Source organism: Amblyomma americanum, chromosome 1, assembly GCF_052857255.1.
Source record: "Amblyomma americanum isolate KBUSLIRL-KWMA chromosome 1, ASM5285725v1, whole genome shotgun sequence".
NCBI classification, from domain to species: domain Eukaryota; kingdom Metazoa; phylum Arthropoda; class Arachnida; order Ixodida; family Ixodidae; genus Amblyomma; species Amblyomma americanum.
In genome coordinates this window covers 196,419,908-196,442,473 of record NC_135497.1, presented here as the reverse complement: position 1 = coordinate 196,442,473, position 22,566 = coordinate 196,419,908, and the positions used below count along the sequence as shown (strand labels likewise).

The 22,566-nt window shown below is 48.7% G+C and overlaps 1 protein-coding gene across 1 annotated transcript in view; it reads left to right on the top strand.

The window, feature by feature from the left end:
- The first annotated feature begins 9,259 nt into the window (after window positions 1-9,259).
- Window positions 9,260-22,566, top strand: part of LOC144114468 (S-adenosylmethionine synthase-like) — a 29,487-nt gene continuing 16,180 nt past the window's right edge. Inside the window, exons 1-4 of the mRNA XM_077648218.1 lie at window positions 9,260-9,507; window positions 18,270-18,347; window positions 18,464-18,586; window positions 20,434-20,546. Coding sequence (XP_077504344.1) covers window positions 9,384-9,507; window positions 18,270-18,347; window positions 18,464-18,586; window positions 20,434-20,546 — 438 coding nt within the window. The 5' untranslated portion in view covers window positions 9,260-9,383. The remainder of the gene's footprint in view (window positions 9,508-18,269; window positions 18,348-18,463; window positions 18,587-20,433; window positions 20,547-22,566) is intronic.

Below are 22,566 nucleotides of genomic sequence, written 5' to 3'. Positions count from 1 at the left end.
TACTCTGGTCGCTGGATATGACTGCATACAGCTGACTGCAACAAATGAAAACAAAGCGTTTCTGTTCTGTAAAACAGTCGCAGAAACAAAACCTTCTGTAACTCTTTTAGTCCGTCCCTCCACCCGTAAGACGAAGAAGTGAGATCAGTGAACATGTAGACCACAGCAAATTGGCTGCCTGCTCGAGTATAAAAGAGATAAAAGCGAATAAAATCACGAGGAAAACTGGCTGAGGGAAACGTGCGCTCGGCGCCAGCTTTACCTGGCCGTATGCGCAAAACGTAAGTGGTTAGCATGCTTTTTTTAAAACGCTAGTGTCTGAAACTAAAGACCGGGACAACAGACCGTTGGCGACTGCAAGAGCAGTCGGCACACTATCCTAACGCTCATGCGATTGAACTAGAAAACGATAGTGTTCATGCAAAACTTATGGTTGGCCGAGCAAGCAAAACGGGTTAGCTTTCCGCTCTGCCGATAACGCCTCTCTGAATGGGCAACCCCGCTGGACGCAGCCACGTGAGGCCAGCGAAGGACCCGCATCGTTTCTGCGCAGTGCCACGAGGAGCGTTCCGGCAGTCCTTGTTCCGGATACTCAGCATGTGTCAACATCCGTGAAAACTGCGATAACGCTCGCGTCCGCTGAAGGCAACCATTCGAACAGCCGCACATCGTCGCTCCCCTGTTCGACGCCAGAGGACGTCCCCCGTTGCCGCAGCCAAGATAATGGTGGCGAAACCAGCGCAGCGCTTGCCCTCGCTGCGGCGAGTGGATCGAGGCGATATGGCGTTGCAAGGCGACCACGACAAGCCAGCAGACAACACTTTAACAAGACCAGGGGACCGAAATGTTAGCCAAACAACGCGTTGGTGAGAGCAAGGAGGGAGAAGGAGACGCAGCACAAGCGGAATTTCAAGGGGTATCCCGACTAGAAATCACCCAAATTTTTAGAAATAAATACTCAGTGTCACAAAACGAAGAGAATATGGTTAAGCGGTATGTGTGATAGAGTTCAGCATTCTTTTTATTTCGTCACGTCTGCGTAACTGCTTGGCCGTCAGAGCCGTGCGTCAGTACAGCATTAGAGGTATATAAGAGGATGCAGGCAACGGTTTTGTTCCTAGTTTTCTTTTGCCGAAAAAGTGAGGCTCGATGTTGGGTAGGAAGCACTGGAATGAGGCGTTTTTTTTTTGCACACAACCACCTACAGATCTTCCGCAGGTAGTGGTGGTGGTAGTGGTTGTTTATTAAAATAATAGTAAAAAGGAAGGAAAAGATTTTTGCTAGCCCCGGCATCTGCCATCGATACTGAAGCACCTGAGCTGAGGCAGCGGAAATAAAGGATAGCAGGCAGAATGGAGAAATGAAATGAAAGAGGTGAGGGGACAGGAAGAGAGGATAGGGGCAGGTATAGTGCTGAAAACTAAGTAGTAAATGCTACCTAATTAGACAAGAAATCAAAATGAGGAATTAATCATCGTTACTACGCGTATAGTTCGGCAATTATAGCTTCGCTTTACTTCAATGGACCAGTTTCCGTTTCTTTTTTTTTTTCAATATTGCTGCATGCACGCTTGGATAACCGGCACGAAAATAGTGCTCTTCAGTTAGGCTTTTAGAATTTTTTTTTCACAGGAAACGATGAGGTGTAACGAAAGTCGTTTTTGCAAGTAAGATCTGCAAGCAGACTATCACAAAGTCGGAAGATAATTGTCGGCCTCAGTCTTATAATTACCTAAATCAATTGATAAGTTTTACTCACTGCAGTGAACGTGCACGTTTAGATTGTAAATTTAACCGCTGTCACTATCCAAATGTCCAAATTCATCCGCATAATTAGGCGTGCAAGGTGGTGACGGTTGGCTCAAAGCCTACGCTCAAAATGTTATCTACATATACTCACCATATGTTTTCTGGTGACAATGGCAGTCAGCAATTGTTCGGGGAGCCGCCTTCTTAATTACAAGTCTCGGTCATTGAGTAACTTTTTTTCCCTCCCTCTTTCCTAGGCCTAAAACTTCACGAATATTTACAGCCATGCATTTGCCGGTGACGCAGATGCACCACCAGCTTTGGCTTGTGCCACTCCCGCCAAGGTATGCCGAAAGCTCTTGGTGGCGCGTATCCTGAGCCACAGCCGCTGCGGCGCGCTTGCTTTCCCTTCTTTCTCTCCGGTCCTTCTCTCCCTCTTTACTCCCAAAAGCTAAATGGTGGGTCTAAGAGCTAGTATGAGTAAAACTAAAGTAATGATCAACTGCTTCGGAAGGGAACGACAGTTTACGATAGGTAGCGAAGCGCTGGAAGTGGTAAAGGAATATATTCCTTAGGGCAATTAGTGACCGTAGATGTGGATCACGACAGTGAAATACCTAGGAGAATAAGAATGAAGTGGAGTGCACATGGCACGTATTCTCAGCTCATAGCTATAAGCTTACCAGTATGCCTCAAAGGAAAGTGTATACGAGCTGTATATTGCCAGTGCTCACCTATGGGGCAGAAACTTGTACGGGCTAACGAAGAGGGCTAAATTTAGTTTAGGACAGCGCCGTGAGCTACGGAAAGGAAAATTATAAGTGCGACATTAAGAGACAGGAAGAAATCAGAGTGGTTCAGGGAACAAACGCAACGTAATGATATCCTAGATGAAATCAAGGAGAAATCGGCTTCAGCAGGGCATGTAATGGGAAGGAAAGATATCCGATGGTTCCTTAGGGCAACACATTGGATTTCATGAGAAGGCAGGGGGCGTCAGAGGGTCAGGTAGGCATTAGAAATTGTGTGGGGATAAGGTGTAACCGTGGTTCGTGTAATCTCTTACAGCCGACAGCGCAACATGGCAGGTGCAGCACAGAATGGCGGCGCGAAGCGATAGGAACAAAACACTTTAGTGTTAAGGTACTCTACTTTGACGATGACTCGTTCCTGTTCCGTGGAAAGTCGGGCCGTTCGCTTGCATCACAGCGCAGAACGCTTTAAGTAAACGATAACAGCGAGAGGCGCCCGACGCTCGAGATGCGAGTTATCTGGATTAGACGTTAGAGACGCCGTCACGTGAACGAATTGCTTCAACTCGATGCCTACCCGTGTCTCAAGCTCACAAGAAAGACCGGTTGCGAAGCGATCGGACAGGCGCGAAGCATTGCGATGGTGACCTTTGCACGCGCTTCAACGATGCCACAGCAATGCTCTAGGCGCTCGTGAGGAAAGCCTACGAATAACTCTGCTACGAGTTCGTAGCCATCGACATCATGCAGCCACTATTACGATGAACACGCACGATGATTCAAGTAGGCAGCGCTCCCTGCGGCGCACATAGCTAGAGGAGGAGGGTAAACTTTATTTAATAATAAAGATAAGAACAAACCTTCCCAGGAGGGCTCCTCAGTCCAGGAGTCCTCTGGCCTTCCCCTCCAGCCTAGCCCGGTCAATCAGCTTGCGCTGTTCACCAGCTCGTGTGTCCAGAAGGGCGGTCTCCTAGGAGGTTGGAGTGGGTGTGCGAATGGGCGGTATACAGATGGGATGTGGGCATGCCCGGATGTAGTGATAGAGTGTGGGGGGAGGGAGGGATGGTGGTGGCTGGCTCCGCAGGCGATACAGTATGAAGGGAAGTGGGTGGAGTGGAACAGAGCCAAAGTAGGCTCTGTAAGCGGTCTAGTGTGGAGTGGGGAGGAGGGTATATCATGCGGCTTTGCCTGTAGCGCTCTTTGACAGTGTGGTACTCAAGAAGCTCGTTTTGGGTGTGAGTGTGCGTTTGTGGTTCGGGGAGGCCATCCACCGGCGCCCGGACGCTAAGTTTTCGGGCAAACGCATGAACGTGCTCTTTTCCGGGGATGCCCTCATGCCCAGGGCCCCATTTAATGGTGGTTTGTTGCTGTGGTGATGGTAGCGTAGATAGTGTGTGGGATGAAGAAAGAACGGTTCCTTTGCTGAAGAGTCGTACAGATGGCTGTACAGATGGTCGTGTGGTCCTGTGAGCAAGGTGCAGATGTGTGTTATAGACATAGATATAGCCGGGCATTCTGCCTCTGTGGTATTAGTGGCTTTGAGGGTTTCTGCTCCTTGGGTAGTCCTTGTGTCCGGGAAAGCGGCTGTGTGGATATCTGGGACTGTAGGGAACGAATGTGGGAAGGTTGCCCCGTTCGAGCACAAACTGTCACGCGGTGCATGCCAGCTCTGGTCTCTCACTGCGGTATTAAGACGCCACATTCTCGATGCATGCACTTCATGAACAGTTTTAAAAGGCATACCTGCGTGCTTTCAAGGCGCGCTGTTACTGCGGTCTATGTTGCAAAGCGCGAAAAGCGCTCTGCTCCGCGCATAAAAAACGGCGTTCTTTGCAAGTGCACACTGCAGTGCAGCACATCTCTCAAAGCAGTGAACCATCCAGCAACAAACAAAGAAAATCACAGGACGGTGGAGAGTTTGTAACACGAAATGATCCAGCGTTAGCTGGCTTGTGCAAGCGCCTCGCATGTGGGAGGCGCTAGGAGGTGCGGGAGTCGCTGAGTGAAAGGTGCTGGGTTCGCGGGCGGGATACGAATTTTTACCGGTGGATGCACCTGCTGGCATCCACCGGAGTGGGCTCCAGAAGAGGCACCCTCCAGGCCAGGTGGGCTATGCGGGCAGCGTTTCTGACGCCACATTTTTTAGCAAGCAGCTAAGAACAGCTGACGCTGTAAAAGAAATAAACGAAAGGTGGGACTCTGCAGAGTGTTTTTGCTGCTAGGGAACTTCACCGAAAGGAGTTCCTCGTCCAGAGCTAGCCTCCCGGCTGGTGGCCCCTGGCTGCGCCTGCCTGGACATCATGGTCGAACAGAGGTTTGAAGCATCGTTTAAGGCTGCCGCGTACGTCGGTCATTCCTCCGGGTATAAGCAACGATGAGGAAGCTTGAAAGTAGACGCAGTTATTGATGTAAAACTTCATTTAACGTCCACATACGCGGGGCCCGCCGCCCGTCACGTCCATGATTTTCTGTTGGAGAAGAAAAATCTACATCCAGGTGGGCCTACGAGAAGGTGAAGTAGCAGATGGAGAAGAGGTAAGCCTCCGCGTGTAATATGGGCTTCCGTAGGAGCTGCCGTGAGAAGATGGCGTCGATAAAATACAAGGTCCTGCAAGAATAAGTGGGACCGGAAGAAGAAAGGATACAATGCCATCCATGGAACTTAATTGGAAGAAGATGATGACGAAGACGACGGTAGTTTAGTTAAAATATGCGGTTTACTATGGGAGCTATAACGCAAGAAGATAGGCTCGATAGAATAAAAGGGCTTCTATGGAAGCTTCAGGTTTAATACCAGGCCAGGGCACGCAGTCGATTGGACAGCTGGGTTTGCTGACATATACGGTTACAGCATAAAGTGGCTGATACGTGGCACAAACAACGAAGTCGCGATCGGCTGCTTAATCGTGAATTTAGTTTGCCTATTTAGAACAGTTTACTTGTTTTAGCTAGGCGGATGAGAACGTGCGTTCGTGTGGTTGGTTCGGTTCAGTATCACAGAGTTTGAGGGCAGGTATCGAGACGCAGTCGCTCAGAATCAACCAGTGAAACTTTACATTTTAGACACAGTCTACAAGATGAACGTGCATTAAAAACAGCTGTACCAGAGTAAAAACAGCTGTACCAGATCACCGAAATTCGTCATACATCGGTATATTGGGCTTTAAACGGAGAGAAAGATGATTTTAAGGAAAGAACTAGCCATAAGCTGGGATGTTGGAACAGCTCGGCTCTAAAAGTAACTGACAAAAATAAGAATTTTAATGTGAAAGTATGGCGTATCCATCAAATGCAATGTATGACCACATGTAAGGCACATCAAATAAACAAATGCGAACAGGTACCAGTAAAAGATATCAATCAATCAATCAATCAATCAATCAATCAATCAATCAATCAATCAAGCAATCAGTATTTATCGTGCGCAGGAACAACCATGCTGTCTTGGTAGAGCAGCATAAATGAGAAAATAAAAAACACAATTATCTGTTACATAGAGATTACAACCGATAGAAGAACGAAATAACACCAAGAGAGGAGGTCAGTAAGAAAGTGTCTCGTTCAGAATGAATGCCCTAAAAAATACGATTTACAGGTGCACGTCATCTTTCTACCTGTCCCCCTCACCACTTTCATTTCATTTCTGCGTTCTGCCTGCTATCCTTTATTTCCGCTTCCCCAGCTCGGTGGCTCATTGGTTAGGGCGCTCGGCTACTGAGCCAGAGTAGCCGGGTTCGAACCCAGCCACGGCGGCTGCACTTCGGTGTAGGCGAAACGCGTGCGTGTACTGTGCGATGTCAGTGCACGACCCTCAGGTGGCCGAAATTATTTGCCGCAAGTAAAGAGATGAAGGAGGCGCTGCGTGAGGGCGTTAGTACATAGTTTATGGTTTATAGGGGTTTAACGCCCCAAAGCGACACAGGCTATGAGGGATGCCGCAGTGAAGGGCTCCAGAAATTTCGATCACCTGGGGTTCTTTTACGTGCACTGACATCGCACAGTACACGGGCCTCTAGAATTTCGCCTCCATCGAAATTCGACCACCGCGACCGGGATAGCACCCGCGTCTTTCGGGTCAGCACCGAGCGCCATAGCCACTGAGCCACCGCGGCGGCGCGTTGGTACATAAAATAAGGTAGGTGTTGGGTCGCAGTTGGACAGCATTGTCTCCCACTGCTCTTGTGTAATGCTTGTTCTGTACGCCAGCGGTCCTTTAGGACAAGCCCATAACACGTGGAAAATATTTGCTGGTTTATGACACTTCTTACAGTGTTTCGGGGTATGGCTTATGATGCAGTGTAGGGTGTGGAAAAGTGTTTGTAACCTCTTTCATGTTACTGAATATGCCGTGGTGAGTGATGTGTGCGCTGGCGGATACGTCAGCCTGTCTAGTCTGTAGTGTTCTTGGATCTCCTGGTATACGTGATAAGATTTTTATATCCACCCATGGTGCACGCATCCGGCTGCTATAGCGGTCCCGCGGCTCGGCTGGCAAATTCTCGAGCCGCGTTTTTGGCAGCTTCGTTCCCGAGAAGGGATGTGTGGGCGGGGGTCCATATCAGCTGAACCGTGCGTTGGTATTTGGTTTGCTCTGGCGTATGCTGGACAACTGGAGACACCCTGCCCCGGATATAATTTCGGACTGCTTATCTTGGAGTTTGTGGTGGCTACAGCGAGCGCTATAGCTATTTCCTCCGCTCCCTCGGTGTTTCTTGTCTTTTGAGAGGCGCCTGTGAGTACGTTTCCTGCCTCATCCACCATCGCGATCGACGATCGCTCGTACGAGTCGTAACTCCTGTGGCAGGTGGCATCCAGGAATGCGACTCCTACCCTGCAAGCGAGGCTGTGTTGTAGTGCTTTATACCATTCTTCGCGCCGCTCTTTGCGATGCGTGTTCAAGGGCAGCGGTTTTGCGCATATTCTCTTTATGAAGTTTCTTGAAATTGACAAATTTTGGCCTCGTGTGAACTCGTAGTTCATCCACACAGATTTTAATGTTTTCCTGCTCGAAAGGGCCATCGGAAGACTTTCGAATTATGCCGTTGTGTGAGCCTCCATCAGCTCGTCGACTGTGTTGGACTGCCGCGGCGGGCAGGTTCTTAGTAGAGGCTGATTGCCATATAACCTAGTGCATTCTTGTACGCTCCCTGTATGAGGACTTCTATTTTCTCCTTTTACGTCTTCGTTGGTTTGATATACGGTACCGTGTGTGTGATTCTACTGATTTCGAAGGCCTTAACGAGGCGTAAGAGATGATCCTCTTTCATATCGGAGTGTTTATTAGACGCTGCGTTTAGTGTGCGCATGCAGTCAGTTTCTTGACAGTTTCAGGGTTATTTCCGTTGGATTGAATCAGAAGCCCTAGTATTTGGATAGTGTGCTCCTCCGGTACGAGCATGCCGGATACATGAATTTGGATATTTGCTTCCTGATTTGACCGAGTCTTTTGCCTCCCTTTTCCTCGGAGGACCACGAGTTCGAATTTTTGCGGGGAGCAATGTAGCCCCCAGTCTTCCGCGTACTGTTGTACGGTGCTGGCGCCTTCTTGAAGCCTGCCTTCGATTTGTCCTAGCGACCCTTTGGTGGTCCAGAGCGTAATGTCATCGGCATATTGCGTGTATTTTCGGTCCGCAATTTCATCTAGTTTTTCTGATAAGCGTATCATGGCGATGTTGAAATTGAAGTTGCTGAGAGAAGGAGAAGAATCCTCCTAGTGGGGGGCTCGGGATAAATTTTAAATGTTTCGGCTTGGTGATGGCGTGCCCTAGCAGAATTGAAGTTTTTCATTCAATGAATATCACACGCATGATCCAAGTCTTGATTCGCGAAGGATACAGTATATTCTATCATTATTCACGTATGTTTTGCGTTCATTATCAGTGACTATAAGCCTCTTCATGGAGGCCCAAAAATGGCGCGACCCAACGCACACGGAGCACACCCCAGCATCGGAACCCTGGATAAGCACCTTGGGCGCAAGAGAGCGCCCAGGCTTAAACGTTCCACACACAATAAATGGCAGTATCATGTCTATTCCAGGAACTGGGTAAGAGTGTTCTTTCGTTCCATTTCTAGGCGCTCTAACACTTTTGGTGCGCTAACCACAGCAGAAGTAGGAGGATCTTGCCGTTCTGGAAACCGTTCATCTTATTTTGTCGTCCTGGTTCTCAGGGATTCTTTTTGTTCCCGAAAAAATAAACCCTCAACAAGAATATAGTCCAGTCTGCCACCGACAGTTAATGGCAAAAATTAAGACATTGGTCCCCAGGGTGTCACCCTGCTCTTCAACGCGTTCGAAGGCAGCAAATGTCACGTATAGGCCACAGGTCTACTACAGCAACAAAGCCCCTACCGGAGGCGCTGCTTTTGAAGACAGCGCGTTTGCTCGACGCACACTGCACCGACCCGCGGCTGCTAAGGTGCCACGGTTCAGAGGGGGTGGGTTTCCCAACCCGGACGCCCACCGCTGTCGGGCGGCCACCGATGAGGTACCGATAAGGCCGGCGACCGAGGGCGCCAGTCGCGAAAAGCACTTCCGTGGATGAGCTGTTGCACTTCCATGCGGGACCACTCGCGACGAAGCGCGGCGGGAAAGCCGCCGGAGGCCGGCAGAGTCGTCCTCAGCGGCGGCCCTCGCCGCAACCGCGAAGGGTAATCCCTCCCTTGTAGCGAAGGGAAACACACGATAAGGCGCCCGGTCAGCGGACAGCATCGCAGGCTGGGAACCTGAGGCCACGTGATTAAGCTGCCGCCGCGATCAGTATAAAGCGAGCAAGACGGGACGCTGGACTCCAATCAGTGTCGTCGCCGATAGTGTGCGGCACAGCGTTCCGAGCAGGCTTGTGTAGTCGACGACCCCTCGCGACGGAGAGAGACACCAGCATGGGCACCCTGCAGGGATCCAACGCACTCAACGGAGTCCGCTACGTGGACGGCCAGCAGGAGATGCCCGGTGAAGAGGAGACTTTCCTATTCACCTCCGAGTCGGTCGGAGAGGGACACCCCGGTGAGTCTTACGTGAATAACTGAGCCCAGGTAGACGACGGAAGACCGCTTCTTTAGGCCACGATAGGCGCCGCACGCATCTGCGGGCTGCTGAGCTCACCCGGGACACTTGCCATGGCGACCGCTGATGGGTGCGTCGCGCGAGGCCCTCAAAGCGCCACGCGCAGCGCACTGATCGCGCGCTGCCATGGCCTGAGTCCCGGTTTTTCCGCTAATCCGCATGGACAGCTCGTGCAACGGCGGTAGCTATTGGCGACATGGCCCAGTCCTTTTTTGTTTCCTCCTTCTTCTCAGACAGTGACGTCACTTTTTTAAAGCGATGTTTATTACCTCAGTGCAAAAAAGGCTATGTAATGATGGATGACCAGTACACTTTTGTTCGGAGGTGTCTGTCATGTCTTCGTGTCTTGAGAAAAAGTGATAAGTGAGCATGTAACTATATACAGCGTCTCTGTGAGGTGACAGTATTTCGGGGTTGGGGAGACTGGTCAGTTATCCACAAGCTCGCAACACCCCTGCCCTCAGGACACCCGGTTGCCGCAGTGGCAGTGTTTGCTCGCTGCAAAGCCTGCTTTCAAACAAATGGTATATTATGTAACAATGGTTTTCACGTGCGTACTGAAATCTCAAAAGAAGCAGCGTAGCACCGCTGGGTTACCAAAGAATCTACAAATCGGCAAAACGCCAATGCACGTGCCCTGCTATTGCGTAGTTCGCGCAAACCCTTAGCGTGCATGGTTGTATATATCTTCACGATTTAAAGTTTTCGTCCTGAAAAGGCTTCTTCAGTTATTCCTGAAGCAGCCTCTTCTGTTGGCAAAGAAGTCCCGTCTATGTTCCCTTAAGAAATGATGAGATATATTGTTGGCGTGTGCGGTATATAGACGCAGCGGGATTCCAGGGGTCGTACTTTGAAACCACTCTCCCCCATTTCACTCTTTTGGCTCTGCTCCATTGTTCATGCCCCGTCTCTGATACCGGAGCTGGCAGACGACAATGCTGTCAGCTATCAGCCCTGATATTACAAGCTGTACCCTACCAATGATAGTGGGGCGAAAGAGTGAAGAATAAAAAAAAAGATTTGTAACAAAAACACTGCCCCAGAGCAGTGTTGCTCTAGTACGTACAATGTGTCACTTTCTTTCTCTAAAAGAATGCAGCGGAAAGAGCAAACAGAAAATCTGACACGCTTGCTTTATGAGAGTTCCGATAAATACATAAAAAAACGAGCAGGCTATACGGAATGACACTCAACCTTTTCAAAGCTATAAGAAACCGCAAGTAATTGACGACAACCAACCTCCGCCTTTTTGTAGCGAACAGTATAAGCAGAGTCCTTAAGCAAGTCAGCCTGATTCAGCGTGTGAACAGTGCCTGATGTCGCGGTGGCTCTGCGGTTTCGGCTTTCGGTTGACGAGCACGAGTATGCGGGATCAAATCTCAGCCGCGGCGGCCAAAGGAGTCGTGCTCAAAATTAATCCACAGCCATCCACTTCGGCGTCTTTTTCTCTCTTCCTTCTCTCTCTACATCCTTCCTCCCTATCTCACGTGCCTCGCCGCGGTGGCTCAGTGGTTAGAGCGTTCGGCCGCTGAATTCGAGGGCGAGGGTTCGATCCCAGACGCGGCGGCCCCGTTTCGTAGGAGGCGAAACCCAAGGCACTCGTGCACTGTGCGTTGCTATTGCACGTGAAAGAACCTCAGCTGGTGTAAAATAATCCGGAGCCCTCCACTACGGCGTCCCACATATCCCACGTCGCTTTGGGACGTTAACCTTCTCTCATGGCGGGATTCATGTGTCCACCGAGAAGCAAGACCCTAACGGTTACTTCAATACTCAATTTTTTTCGCTCGCGTTCGTGCTGTAGTACTGAGCGGAAAGTGACGCTGGTGAAAAAGACCAGTTTTACCGGCGCTAGCTTCAAGCTTCTATAGTACGTACTGCATTGCATGACCTCTAGACGTGTTTTCAGAGCTGTTTTCGCTTGCGTTGCCTCCGCGAAAGAAACAGCCAGCTCTGTAGCGATAAAAAGAGGTTCTAACCGGTTGCATAGCCGATGTGCAAGTTTCGTCATGCATTTTTTATCCACTTGTGGCGCCCTATTGCTAACTAAAAAAAAAAGATGATTGCTAAGGTTTCTCGTAAGGAGGCCTAAGAGGAAAACGAAGAGCTAATTGATCGGCGAACCTCACTTCACAGCTTTCCCAAGTCGTTTCAAGCTCTTGGAAGCGACTGCCCATGTACAGTCGCGGATAGAAAAACATGGATCACGCTTCGGCGTTCAAACTCATCTCTCGCGTCGCGTAACGGAAAGAGAATGGTTTGCTGCCTTTATGTGCAAGCACGAAAAGGGCATTTACTTGCATGAGTATAGAGTGCCCATTAATTATCTCGAGTTAACGCGTCAGTAGAGTTTGACCACCGAAGCGTCCCTCATAAAAATGGTCTATTGCCTTCCTATAGATATTTCTTTTTGTCTGTTCATAGTGTATAGACTGTCTATAGACAAAAGTCCACTAAAAGTGTATGGTCATAATTCTATAGATTGTCTATAGTCTGTGTATAGGATTTGCATTGCCTATAGACTGTTCTCTAGGGTGTGTCTACAGAGAGTCTATAGACTTTATAAACAGAAGTCTATGGACAGTCTAAAGACTGTCTAAAGAAATTTTTGTAAGGGGTGGCTCATATTATTCTGGTTGCGTGAACGGCTAATCTCACTCGTTGAGCGCGCACATTATTATCGGTCTCGCACTCGGCCCGCACACGACAGCAGACACGCGATCGCCGATAGAATCGAAAGAGCACATTTCTTGATAACCAACCTAAATACATATTGGACCACTAGCGCTCAGTCGCGGTGCACTCTTCATGTATAGCCGCTCTCGGTACACGGCGATTTTCGTCAATGTTTGAACAAGTGCGCCAACAAAAGTATCATACGGTATTGGGAGTGAGTATATATATATATATATATATATATATATATATATATATATATATATATATATATATATATATATATATATATATATATATATATATATATATATATATATATATATATATACTCATATATAGGGTGTTTCCATAAGATTTTACACAGTACTTAAAAATAGGCTTTTTGAGTTATAAGAGCGCTTTTTTCGACACAGCATTGTCACCGGTGTAGTAGATCAGAAAACAGCTAAGACGTGCTAACGAGCAGGATGATTAACTAATATTGAATAGTGAACTTTTAACGATTACATTTAGGCTCCTTACTTAGTGAGAGGCGTGTAGCCCACCATAATTAATATCCATATCAGTTTTTAGAATATCGAAAATGCGGTTATCCTCGGCGCTGTGGCCCAACAAATTTGGCTATTTCGACGAGTTACGTGCAGTGGAGAGGTTGCTTTGCCTGCAAGCTTCTCGAAACCGCATGTTTTTTGGCATCGATGTAGCTAGAATTTGTTGGGCCACAGCGCAGAGTGTAACCGCATTTTCGAAATTCTAAAAACTGATATGGATATTAATTGTCGTGGGCTACACGCCTCTCTATAATTAAATACCCTAACGCTAATAGTGAAAAATTTTTCTATTCAATATTAGTTAAACAGCCTAGTTACCATGTCTTAGCTGCATTGTCATGTACGACAACGCTGACAACGCTATGTCGAAAAAAAGTGCTCTTCTAACTCAAAAAGCCTATTTTTAAAGATTGCGTGAAGTTTTAGGTGACACACCCTGTATATACTAACAACACAAATCAAGGCGCACCGCGCTACTTTGACAAAATGCCTTTCAGCAGGTGCATTCGTATCTCATTCAGGGTACCTTCCGAGGCCCATTTGTGGCGCTGGTTGATCCAGCTTTCTACTCTACAGCGTCGCTCATTTCAGGCTCGGGCCTCTGTCGAGAAGTGCAGGGTGTCCCACTTGAAGGTGGCCCCGGAATAGGCTACATATGTACTTGTGAAACCAACCCCAAACACCAGCAGTTGCCTCTCGGGGCGTCCATATATAACTGAACCCAGTTCTCCAGTGGCAGCCAGAACCTACGTCAGGCGACACGTCGTCATGATCCCAGCGTTACATGTTCGTTCCTTAATCATCTAGCCTATGACTTCTGTTCGCGTGCGCACAGGCTTTGAAGTGGCCCCGCGAGACGGAGCCTGGTCCACTGCGTGCGCTTGAGGATGCGCGAGATCTGCAGTGAACAGCGTTAGGCTCTCCAAAAGGTCTCCCTAAGCACACGTAGCTACCCATTTCTCCGGCAGGTTATGTAGACGCGGCCGCCGTAGAATTACAAAACCCGATTGTCAGTGCGCCCATCCCAAATTCGACAGATCCCTGGAAGCGGAAGAGGCAGCAATTGCCTGAGCAATCGCACACTCCTACGCTAAATACATTTTCTCAGATTCCAACACAGCAACTAGTAATTACGCCAATCGCAAAAACCACTCCCCGGCTGGCTGCAAAAATCCTAGATCATGCATCACCCTCCCCTGGGTCTCCGCACACAGCGAACACCCAGGCAACACGGCCGCTCACACCCAAGCCCGAGCACTCGTCAACCATGCTGGGAGGGACCTGCCTTACCTTCATCTCGCAGTGCCGGGGATAGAATTCTAAACTACCACGACCTCACCCTGTTTTATAGAAATCCCCGCCTAATGTACCCTCCACCGCATAAATTTCTTTCCAATAGCGACCAGGCTTTGTGGCGGAGACTTCAAACGGCCACAGTCACGACCCCTTTCCTTCTCTCCATTATAACCCACGGCGAAACCTCTCCTGACTTCCACTTGCGTCCTAGTAAGCTTTTTAATCACATCTTTCTGAACTGCCCGAACAAACCCAAGCACCCGTGGCAAGGGTGAGAACGTTATAGGGTGATGGGAGGCTGCTCTGTGCAGCTCGCAGCCGGAGCTACAGCTTCGGACAGTGGGCTGGGCCCGAGGGGTCGCCGAAGCACAAAAGTGCCCGGCCATCTAAATCGTCCCGCTTCCTCTCCGCCCCCTCACTTGGCCAAAGAGCGCCATGTCACAAGGTTCTTTCTTCTGCTCAATGTGGGGACAAAGACCCATTTCCCAAGCATTCACCCTAAAGAGGCCGAGCACCAGGCAGGGAAAATCTTGCATCCATTGTATCACCGGTGGGTACCCGGCAGCACTGGGGATCGAACCTCGCACCTTCTGCATGCGAGGTTAGACACACGAATACTTCGTTTCATTCTGGTCGGTTCTCTCGTTTTAAAAGACCCTTGTTATTGGGCCTTATTTAAATGCAACACCTTAAATAATTTAGAGCGTAGAGGCCAAGAAGCTCTGCGGCTGAAGCTTGAGGACATGTGCTCGACATCTGCTGCTCACTCGGGTTCATTTCCGAGGAAGGCAGAACACGGGATTTAGAATACACTGCACGCTACAAACAATGTGGCGGCGTTTTGCATTAGACAAAATAGCGACTCGAGCTGAGTCGGTTACAGCCCATGTCGAAAATTCACAGCGCGCACAACAAGGCTTTTGGTGTGTGCGTTTCCGCTTCGTCCTTATTTTGAGCACTGAGAATTTTCGTCGAGTATTATTGGATGCAATGTGCACGAACCCGGATGTCGATAAACTTACGTCTACTCCTCGCCACTATACCACTACAGCCACGAGAAATCAGTTTTCCTGTGTACTGATACTTGCTGTAAAATATAGGAGAGGCGCTGCTACGAGAACTTCCGCCAGAACTTCCGCACACGTTCGCTCCGACAGAATATGACACCGAAAGAATGCACTGCACTTCACGGGAAATCCAAATCACCACAGAGGACAGAGGATAGCGTATCTTCCACTACACAAGCTATTAACGCAATATGAGGCAGTCGGTTAGCGTAGAGTGCAAACAGGAATCTTTCATAACTTACACATACTTCACAAAATGTTTCCGAACCAGTACGCGGACACATGCAAGTGGTGTGGAGCCACCCCCACTTTATACCATATTACATGGGAGTGTAAAAACAATTATTCATTCCATAAACTAAAAGAGCCCAATCCGGAACAGTGGGAGAGCCTGCTCACCAGCAGCGTGCTGGTGGTCCAAAAAGGACTGGTCCAGCATGCGTATGAGGTAGCAAGACTCAGTGGGGCCCTGGAATAAGGGCACCACCCATGGAAGACTCGGAACTTCAATATGAAGACACCCGGGTCCCACTGAATCGACCAATTTTTGGCGCCAATAAAGTTTCTCTCTCTCTCTCTCACGGGACCCGTGCAGTGGGCAGTGGTTGTGGCAGTAATGCAAGGTCCTCCCTTAGCTACGGTTCCCAAGCTCTTCTATAACACTTTTATAACAAAGAGGAGAGGGAAAATTGTGAGATCGACCCATTGAGGTCTGCTCAGATTTTCGTACTCAGACTTCGTAGCGCAAGCGTAAGAGCCTACCGTAAGCTTGGGCGGTACAGACACTGAGCACCAAGCGTAGAGAAGTGGGAAAGTGCGACCCATGCGATACCAGAAGCGCCAGCCATTCGAGTGGCACGAAAACGCCGAACGGTGAAAGCGGTCGGCTGTCGACTGTGCTTTGGTGCTGTTGATGGTGCGGCTGCCGCGCACCGCGCGCGCCGGCGGTACTTCTCTGCGAGGTAAACAGTCCAAGGATCCTCTTGAAACCCGTTGAGCTGTCAGAGCCCACGAGACGCTCACATGCATGCAAGTGCAAGCGATCGCGATAACGTCAGCCTTGCTTCGACACGGTGTTATCCTGTCGCGTTAGGGTTTTCTCGTTATGTGACGTTCTCCGCTTGTAGTGTCCCTTCATGCAAGCGCGGGGCCCACGAGCGAGTACGTGCCGCATCAGGTGTTCCCGCAATATTCGCATCATTTCGGGACGAGTGCAGAGAAATCCGCGCACTCCTCTTCCAAGCTTCTGTGGCAAGAGCGTGCTTATCGGGTCACACGCCGTTCCGGCAGCATCTATCTAATCGATTTTTCCTGGTACTACCCTTTCTGCGGCCGCGCGTTTGCCGAGGTGACGGCGACGAGCCGCTGTCTAGTCGGAACAATGCCTCCCCGCGGGTATTTCCGCTGCTGGCTTTGCAAACACTGCTCGACGGAGCACACCCTTGATACGATCGAAACGCGAGCGGGCGCCTGGAAAGCAACCGGGTGCCTTTCTGGAGGCGAAATTGTAGAGGCCCGTGTGCTGTTCGATGTCAGTGCACGTTAAAGGACCGATTGTGACGACCACGTTGCACGTCTTGTAGTCGAACGCTGAAGTGAGGCACATATTTTTAATTTCGTGTTTTGATCATTAAGTTTTGCGGGACCGATTTCGTGAGCAGCAGAGTTTGACGCCGCTAACCTGGCCAGCGACACCATTGCGTCAATTTCTAAACTCCTACAAAATGTTCGAAAGTCATTTACTACGGCGTCTCTCATAGCCTGAGTCGCTTTGGGACGTTAAACCCCCATTAACCTAACATTTCTGGAACGAGGCGGCATCTCGAAATTGGATGGAGGTGAAACGCCAAGACGCCCGTGTGCTGTGCGATGTCAGTGCACGTTAAAGATCCCCAGGTGGTAGAAATTATTCCGGAGCCTTCCATAGTACACATCGGATTTTTTCGAACGTCGTTCCCCACCAAGCGCGCAGTGTTCGAAGCGGCCGCTCTTGGCACAGCGGGCATTTAGGAGTGCTGTTAACGTTCGCATATGTGCCGCGTATTAACGACAACTATAACAAGCTAAAGCAACGGCTACACAGCGGAGTCGCATCGCCACGCGAAGTTGAAATGCATGTACAATGTTCTCAATTACGCGTATGCCGTATTCAAGTTTCAGCCGGCGTGAGTTTCAGTTTATCACGACAGTATTCAGCCAGCTTAACACCTCACCTGTGTGGAACGTTCGAAAGGTGCATTCACTGTAGAAACCTACGCTTACGGGCGGATTTGCGCGCTAACAGACTTTATGCTGAGCGTGCCACGTCGCGTGGACAGTGGCTTGACTGTCACGTTACAGAGTGACATCGAACGCACATACCCGCTTTTACCCTGACTGTGCACTGGCACCTTGGCTCCGGCTATGGATTCCGATACCCAGTTCTTGCCTGTTGTTGCACGAATTGCGAGTGCACGACGCATCGCGAAAAATCGCTTGAAATTTCACTCGATATCATTTGAAACAATCGTCCCTGGCAAAAAAAAAAGAATTCTTGAACGTACGCATCCACAAAGGACAGCTCCTTCTGAGGCCACTGAGATAATTCACTACTGAGATTGGTGGCCTTAAATTTTCTGCAGTCGTGTCGTTCCTTGCTGGCGCTGTTATTAAGTGGATAAGCATGTTGCAAACAATAGTTATCAGTGACAAAACTGCGCCTACCTCTTTGTGAATAAAGCCTGCCAGACGCCTATACTACCTGTAACTGGTCGAGAGGACCACTGGCAACTAGAAAAAAACCAAGCCCGCACACGTTAGGTACCCCATGGTGATAATGCTTATGATATTTGTTTTACGTTAAAGGGCAAGGGTCGGCCTGTGGGACACGCGGTATACATGTACACGAGCATAATGGAAAACCAGTGCTCTTAATGCCCATTGCTGAGCGTTGCGCTTTCCCTGAAACGCGGCCATGAATGAACGAGCGATCCTCAGCTGAAGAGCGCAATGCTCAAGCAACCTCTCATCGAGCTGTTTTGCATGTCGGCGAATTCAGGAACTGCATTGTCGCAATGCGTGCCTTCCGTTATTATAACCACGTGCTTCCTGGGGATTTCCTTGCTCGCAGACAAGATTTGCGACCTCATCAGCGACGCAGTACTGGACGCGTACCTGGCCAAGGACCCAGAGGCGAAGGTAGCATGCGGTAAGTGCACAGCTTGCAGTAGGGCTGCGACTCTGCTAACATTATATGGTAAAAAAAGAAGTAGTTTACAATGTGATGAAAAAAAAATTGTGTCCTTTTTCATCCTTTCCTCGCAGAATCGGTTGCCAAAACAGGAATGATTCTTCTAGCCGGTGAGATTACCTCTTGCCACACAATCGACTACCAGAGGGTGGTCCGGGATACCATCAAGCACATCGGCTACGACGATTCTTCTAAAGGTACAGTTGCACATGGCACGGCCTGCTGTCCAGGAGCAAAAGATTTTTCCAGGCCTGCGGAACGGCACGTTATATTCCGGTATCACATACAGACGAGGTGCTTGTAATGCCCTTAATGGAAACGGCATGTGCAGTCAGCGTCAAATGAAACGCGAACAAGAGAATTAAAACGCAAACTGAAAAACTGGAAGATATTACAGCAGTGAGGCAGAATACTGGAGCGGTTGATTTCCGCGTCAAAGGCGTGAAGACTGCTCTTTGGAAGTGTTAATAGACCACGCCTCTATTTCCTCTCCAGCCGCTATTATATTCAGTTGTTTTGTTCGCGTTTCATTTGACGCTGATGGTACTACGCATGTGTTCCTCTCAAAATGTGATTGAGACATCATTTTTCTGGGAAAACACGAACAGAGCAATATATATATATATATATATATATATATATATATATATATATATATATATATATATATATATATATATATATATATATATATATATATATATATATATATATATATATATATATATATATAATATAATTGGTTTTGGGGGAAAGGAAATGGCGCAGTATCTGTCTCATATATCGTTGGACACCTGAACCGCGCCGTCAGGGAAGGGATAAGGAAGGGAGTGAAAGAAGAAAGGAAGAAGGAGGTGCCGTAGTGGAGGGCTCCGGAATAATTTCGACCACCTGGGGATCTTTAATGTCCACTGACATCGCACAGCACACGGGCGCCTTAGCGTTTTTCCTCCATAAAAACGCAGCCTCCACGGTCGGAAACAAAAAAAAAAAACATCTGCGAAAAGGATGCACCTAGCCTGTCTGTGTGCTCCATGTTTAAATATTAAAATTTAGTATTCAACAGAGCAAGACAGAAATGCTTTACAGTGAAGTACGCTTCGGTGTTATTGCGGGACATGCTCATTTAAGGTTAATTGATTTTTTACTGGTTCATTTATAAAGAAGAAATAAATAAACAATTATATTTTGAATAGGTTGGATGAGTCACAGTTCGCCTGATACTGAACGCCGCAGAAAAGTCTAGAACAAAAAAAAAAACAATAACACTGAAGTCCCACGTTTCCGTCTTTTTAGCGTTGTTGAGTCTGGGGTGAGGCAATACCAACTCGCCCGGCTCTCAGGATTAAATTAGTTTCTCATCTGATGGGTGCGAACTCATTACAGCACTCCCTCATGTGACTTCAGTGTTCCTGTGTTCTCGTCTTTCTTGCGTTGTTTAATCAATAGGATGAGTCTACTTAGGATAAAACATAGTCAAGTGAATACTAAACTTGAATATTTAAACATGGAGCACACAAAAAGGCTAGGTGCATCCTTTTCGCAGATTTTTTTTTGTTTCTTTGCAAATGTCGGACTTGCAAAGTTTGCATGCAGCTATGCAAGTCCAAGAGCAAATTTTCGGTGCTTGTAGGTTCCGACACAGTGTGCCATATACCAGGCTGCAGTTTAAAGATGACTGGACGGACCCAGCCGTGACATTGTTCGTGGTAACGTAAGAGTTAACAAGTTGACGCAGTGGTGAGGCTGGAAGAGTTAACAAATTGATGCAGTGGTGACGCCGGCAGGATTAGCGTCGTGAAACTCTGCTGCTCACGAAATTGGCCTCACAAAACATCCTTTTCCCGGCCCCCAACTCAAGGAAAACGAATGAAAAATGTGGAGAACGAAAAGCAAAAGCTTAACCAGATATCACACATGTTTTGAACATTTACCTGCCTTTAGGCTTCCCAACAGACAGCCTCACTGCATCACCCCAAAGCCGAGTATAAGTGTACGAAGCTTAACGATGAGAACAAGAAATTAAAATTGTGCCCCACTTCAGGGTTCGACTACAAGACGTGCAACGTGGTCGTCACGATTGAGCAGCAGGCGCAAGAAATTGCCAGGGGTGTCCACCACAATCGCGAAGAAGACGACCTGGGAGCGGGTGACCAGGTAAGCATGCGTGCGTCTGCCTGCGCGCACGAGATTGCAGTGAAAGGGAAAAATCACCTGTCCGCACCGCAGCGGTCTGGTAGACATCGCTGACACTTGAAATATTGTGACTTGTGCGGGAAAGGAAAAAGAAGCGGGCAGGGCTAGAATAAGCGGACGCAATTTTTCCGGGTTGGGTCCGCCCTGGGCAGCTGTTTACTAGGTGCGGCTGCGAATCCAACCCCGATGCGCATGGGTCTGTGGTGCAGCAACACACCAAACGCTTGAAAACTGTACAGATGCAAGGAGCGCTGTGCGCAACGCGCATCGGTAACGGTGAGAGGTACGCAATTTGACCTGCGTGTGTTTGTAGGTAGAAATGCGTGGATGCCATTCCGAGTACAATCTGTTATGAGGTTATATCACTTTTAAAGCACGCAGACAAGTTGCGCAGGAAAAGTGTCAATGATGCTGCGTTAAACACACCAGCATGAACTAGTGCACCCTACGGCTCAGGCACACTGTAGTGGTTAGTTTTATATGCGAAGCAGCGCCTATTGGTGAATCCCAACCCCCAAACTTTTGCAGTTTCGCATTTTCAAAGCCCTTCCCACGTGCTCCAATTATGGTGACCGGCTAAAGAAGTTAAAGTATGCGTGTCCACTTTGAGCGGACTCTATTCTGATACAACTCAAGGGCATAGCGGCACATGGCCCTCAAACGAGGCCCTCCAGCCAATGGCGTCCGCCGATTTTCATGAAGTCCTGGTATAATGCGATTAAACCATGGTTAATACCCTTTCATCTGCCATCCCCTGCGATGTCACGCTAGAAGGTCCAAGGGGATTACTCACGATGCCATGACGATCGCTCGATGCCATTGGCTGGAGGGCATCACTTGATGGGCATTTGCCGCTTCGTTCTTGAGTTGTATCTGATTATATATAGTAACCTACCTAGTTTCGTTTATCTCGGCTGGATAGTGAAAACTACCCGCAAAACTCGCCAGAAAAAAAAAAAGGAGTTGCTCGCGGCGTCCCTTAAGTCGGCTCTATAAAAAAACGAATGGCTGCCAAAAGGAGCCCTTACTCGGAGACAGACTGCGTCACGTTTGGCCGCTAAAAATTATCTACTCGGCAAACTACGTCTGAAGCAAAAGGATGGAAACATGAGCAACATCATACACTCGTTGCGCGAATGAATCAATAATGATTCGCGTGTCTTCAGGTGACCACCGGAGGGTCACTGTTTTTATTTTGTTTGTGCCTGTCAGAGCCACGAAGAAAATGTGTTCCGAAGAAAGTTGTGCGTTCTCACCGCACCTACAAGTACGAGGAGGTTTTGCTCACACGCCTCGTGGCTCGCCCTGATGCTTTAATCATTCTCTTCTCTCATACGTTCAGTAAAAACGACTCAAGTCATTAACGGCGCTCGCTTGAGTCACTTGCGCGCTCCGACTACACAACATAACAAAAGTGACCACCACCGACGAGTTCTCCTTTTCCCTACCGGTTGTATTGAAAGGCGCCATTATTCGGCTTACGACTTTCTAGCTCTGGTCCAACGAAATGCAAGCAGAAAAAAAATAATAGCTTGCCTGTTCGTGAATATACAGTTGTATATTTGAGTACAATAAATGCAGCGCCCGCAGCCGTCCGCGAACTCGACAGCAATAGTAATAATAATAATAATTGGTTTTGGGGGAAAGGAAATGGCGCAGGATCTGTCTCATACATCGTTGGACTCCTGAACTTCGCCGTAAGGGAAGGGATAAAGGAGGGAGTGAGAGAAGAAAGGAAGAAAGTGGTGCCGTAGTGGAGGGCTCCGGAATAATTTCGACCACCTGGGGATCTTTAACGTGCACTGACATCGCACAGCACACGGGCGCCTTAGAGTTTCGCCTCTATCGAAACGCAGCCGCCGCGGTTGGTCTCGAACCCGGGAACTCCGGATCAGTAGCCGAGCGCCCTAACCACTGAGCCACCGCGGCGGGTCTCGACAGCGAGCATGTGGCGCAGTCAGCGCGAAGAGGACACCTCACG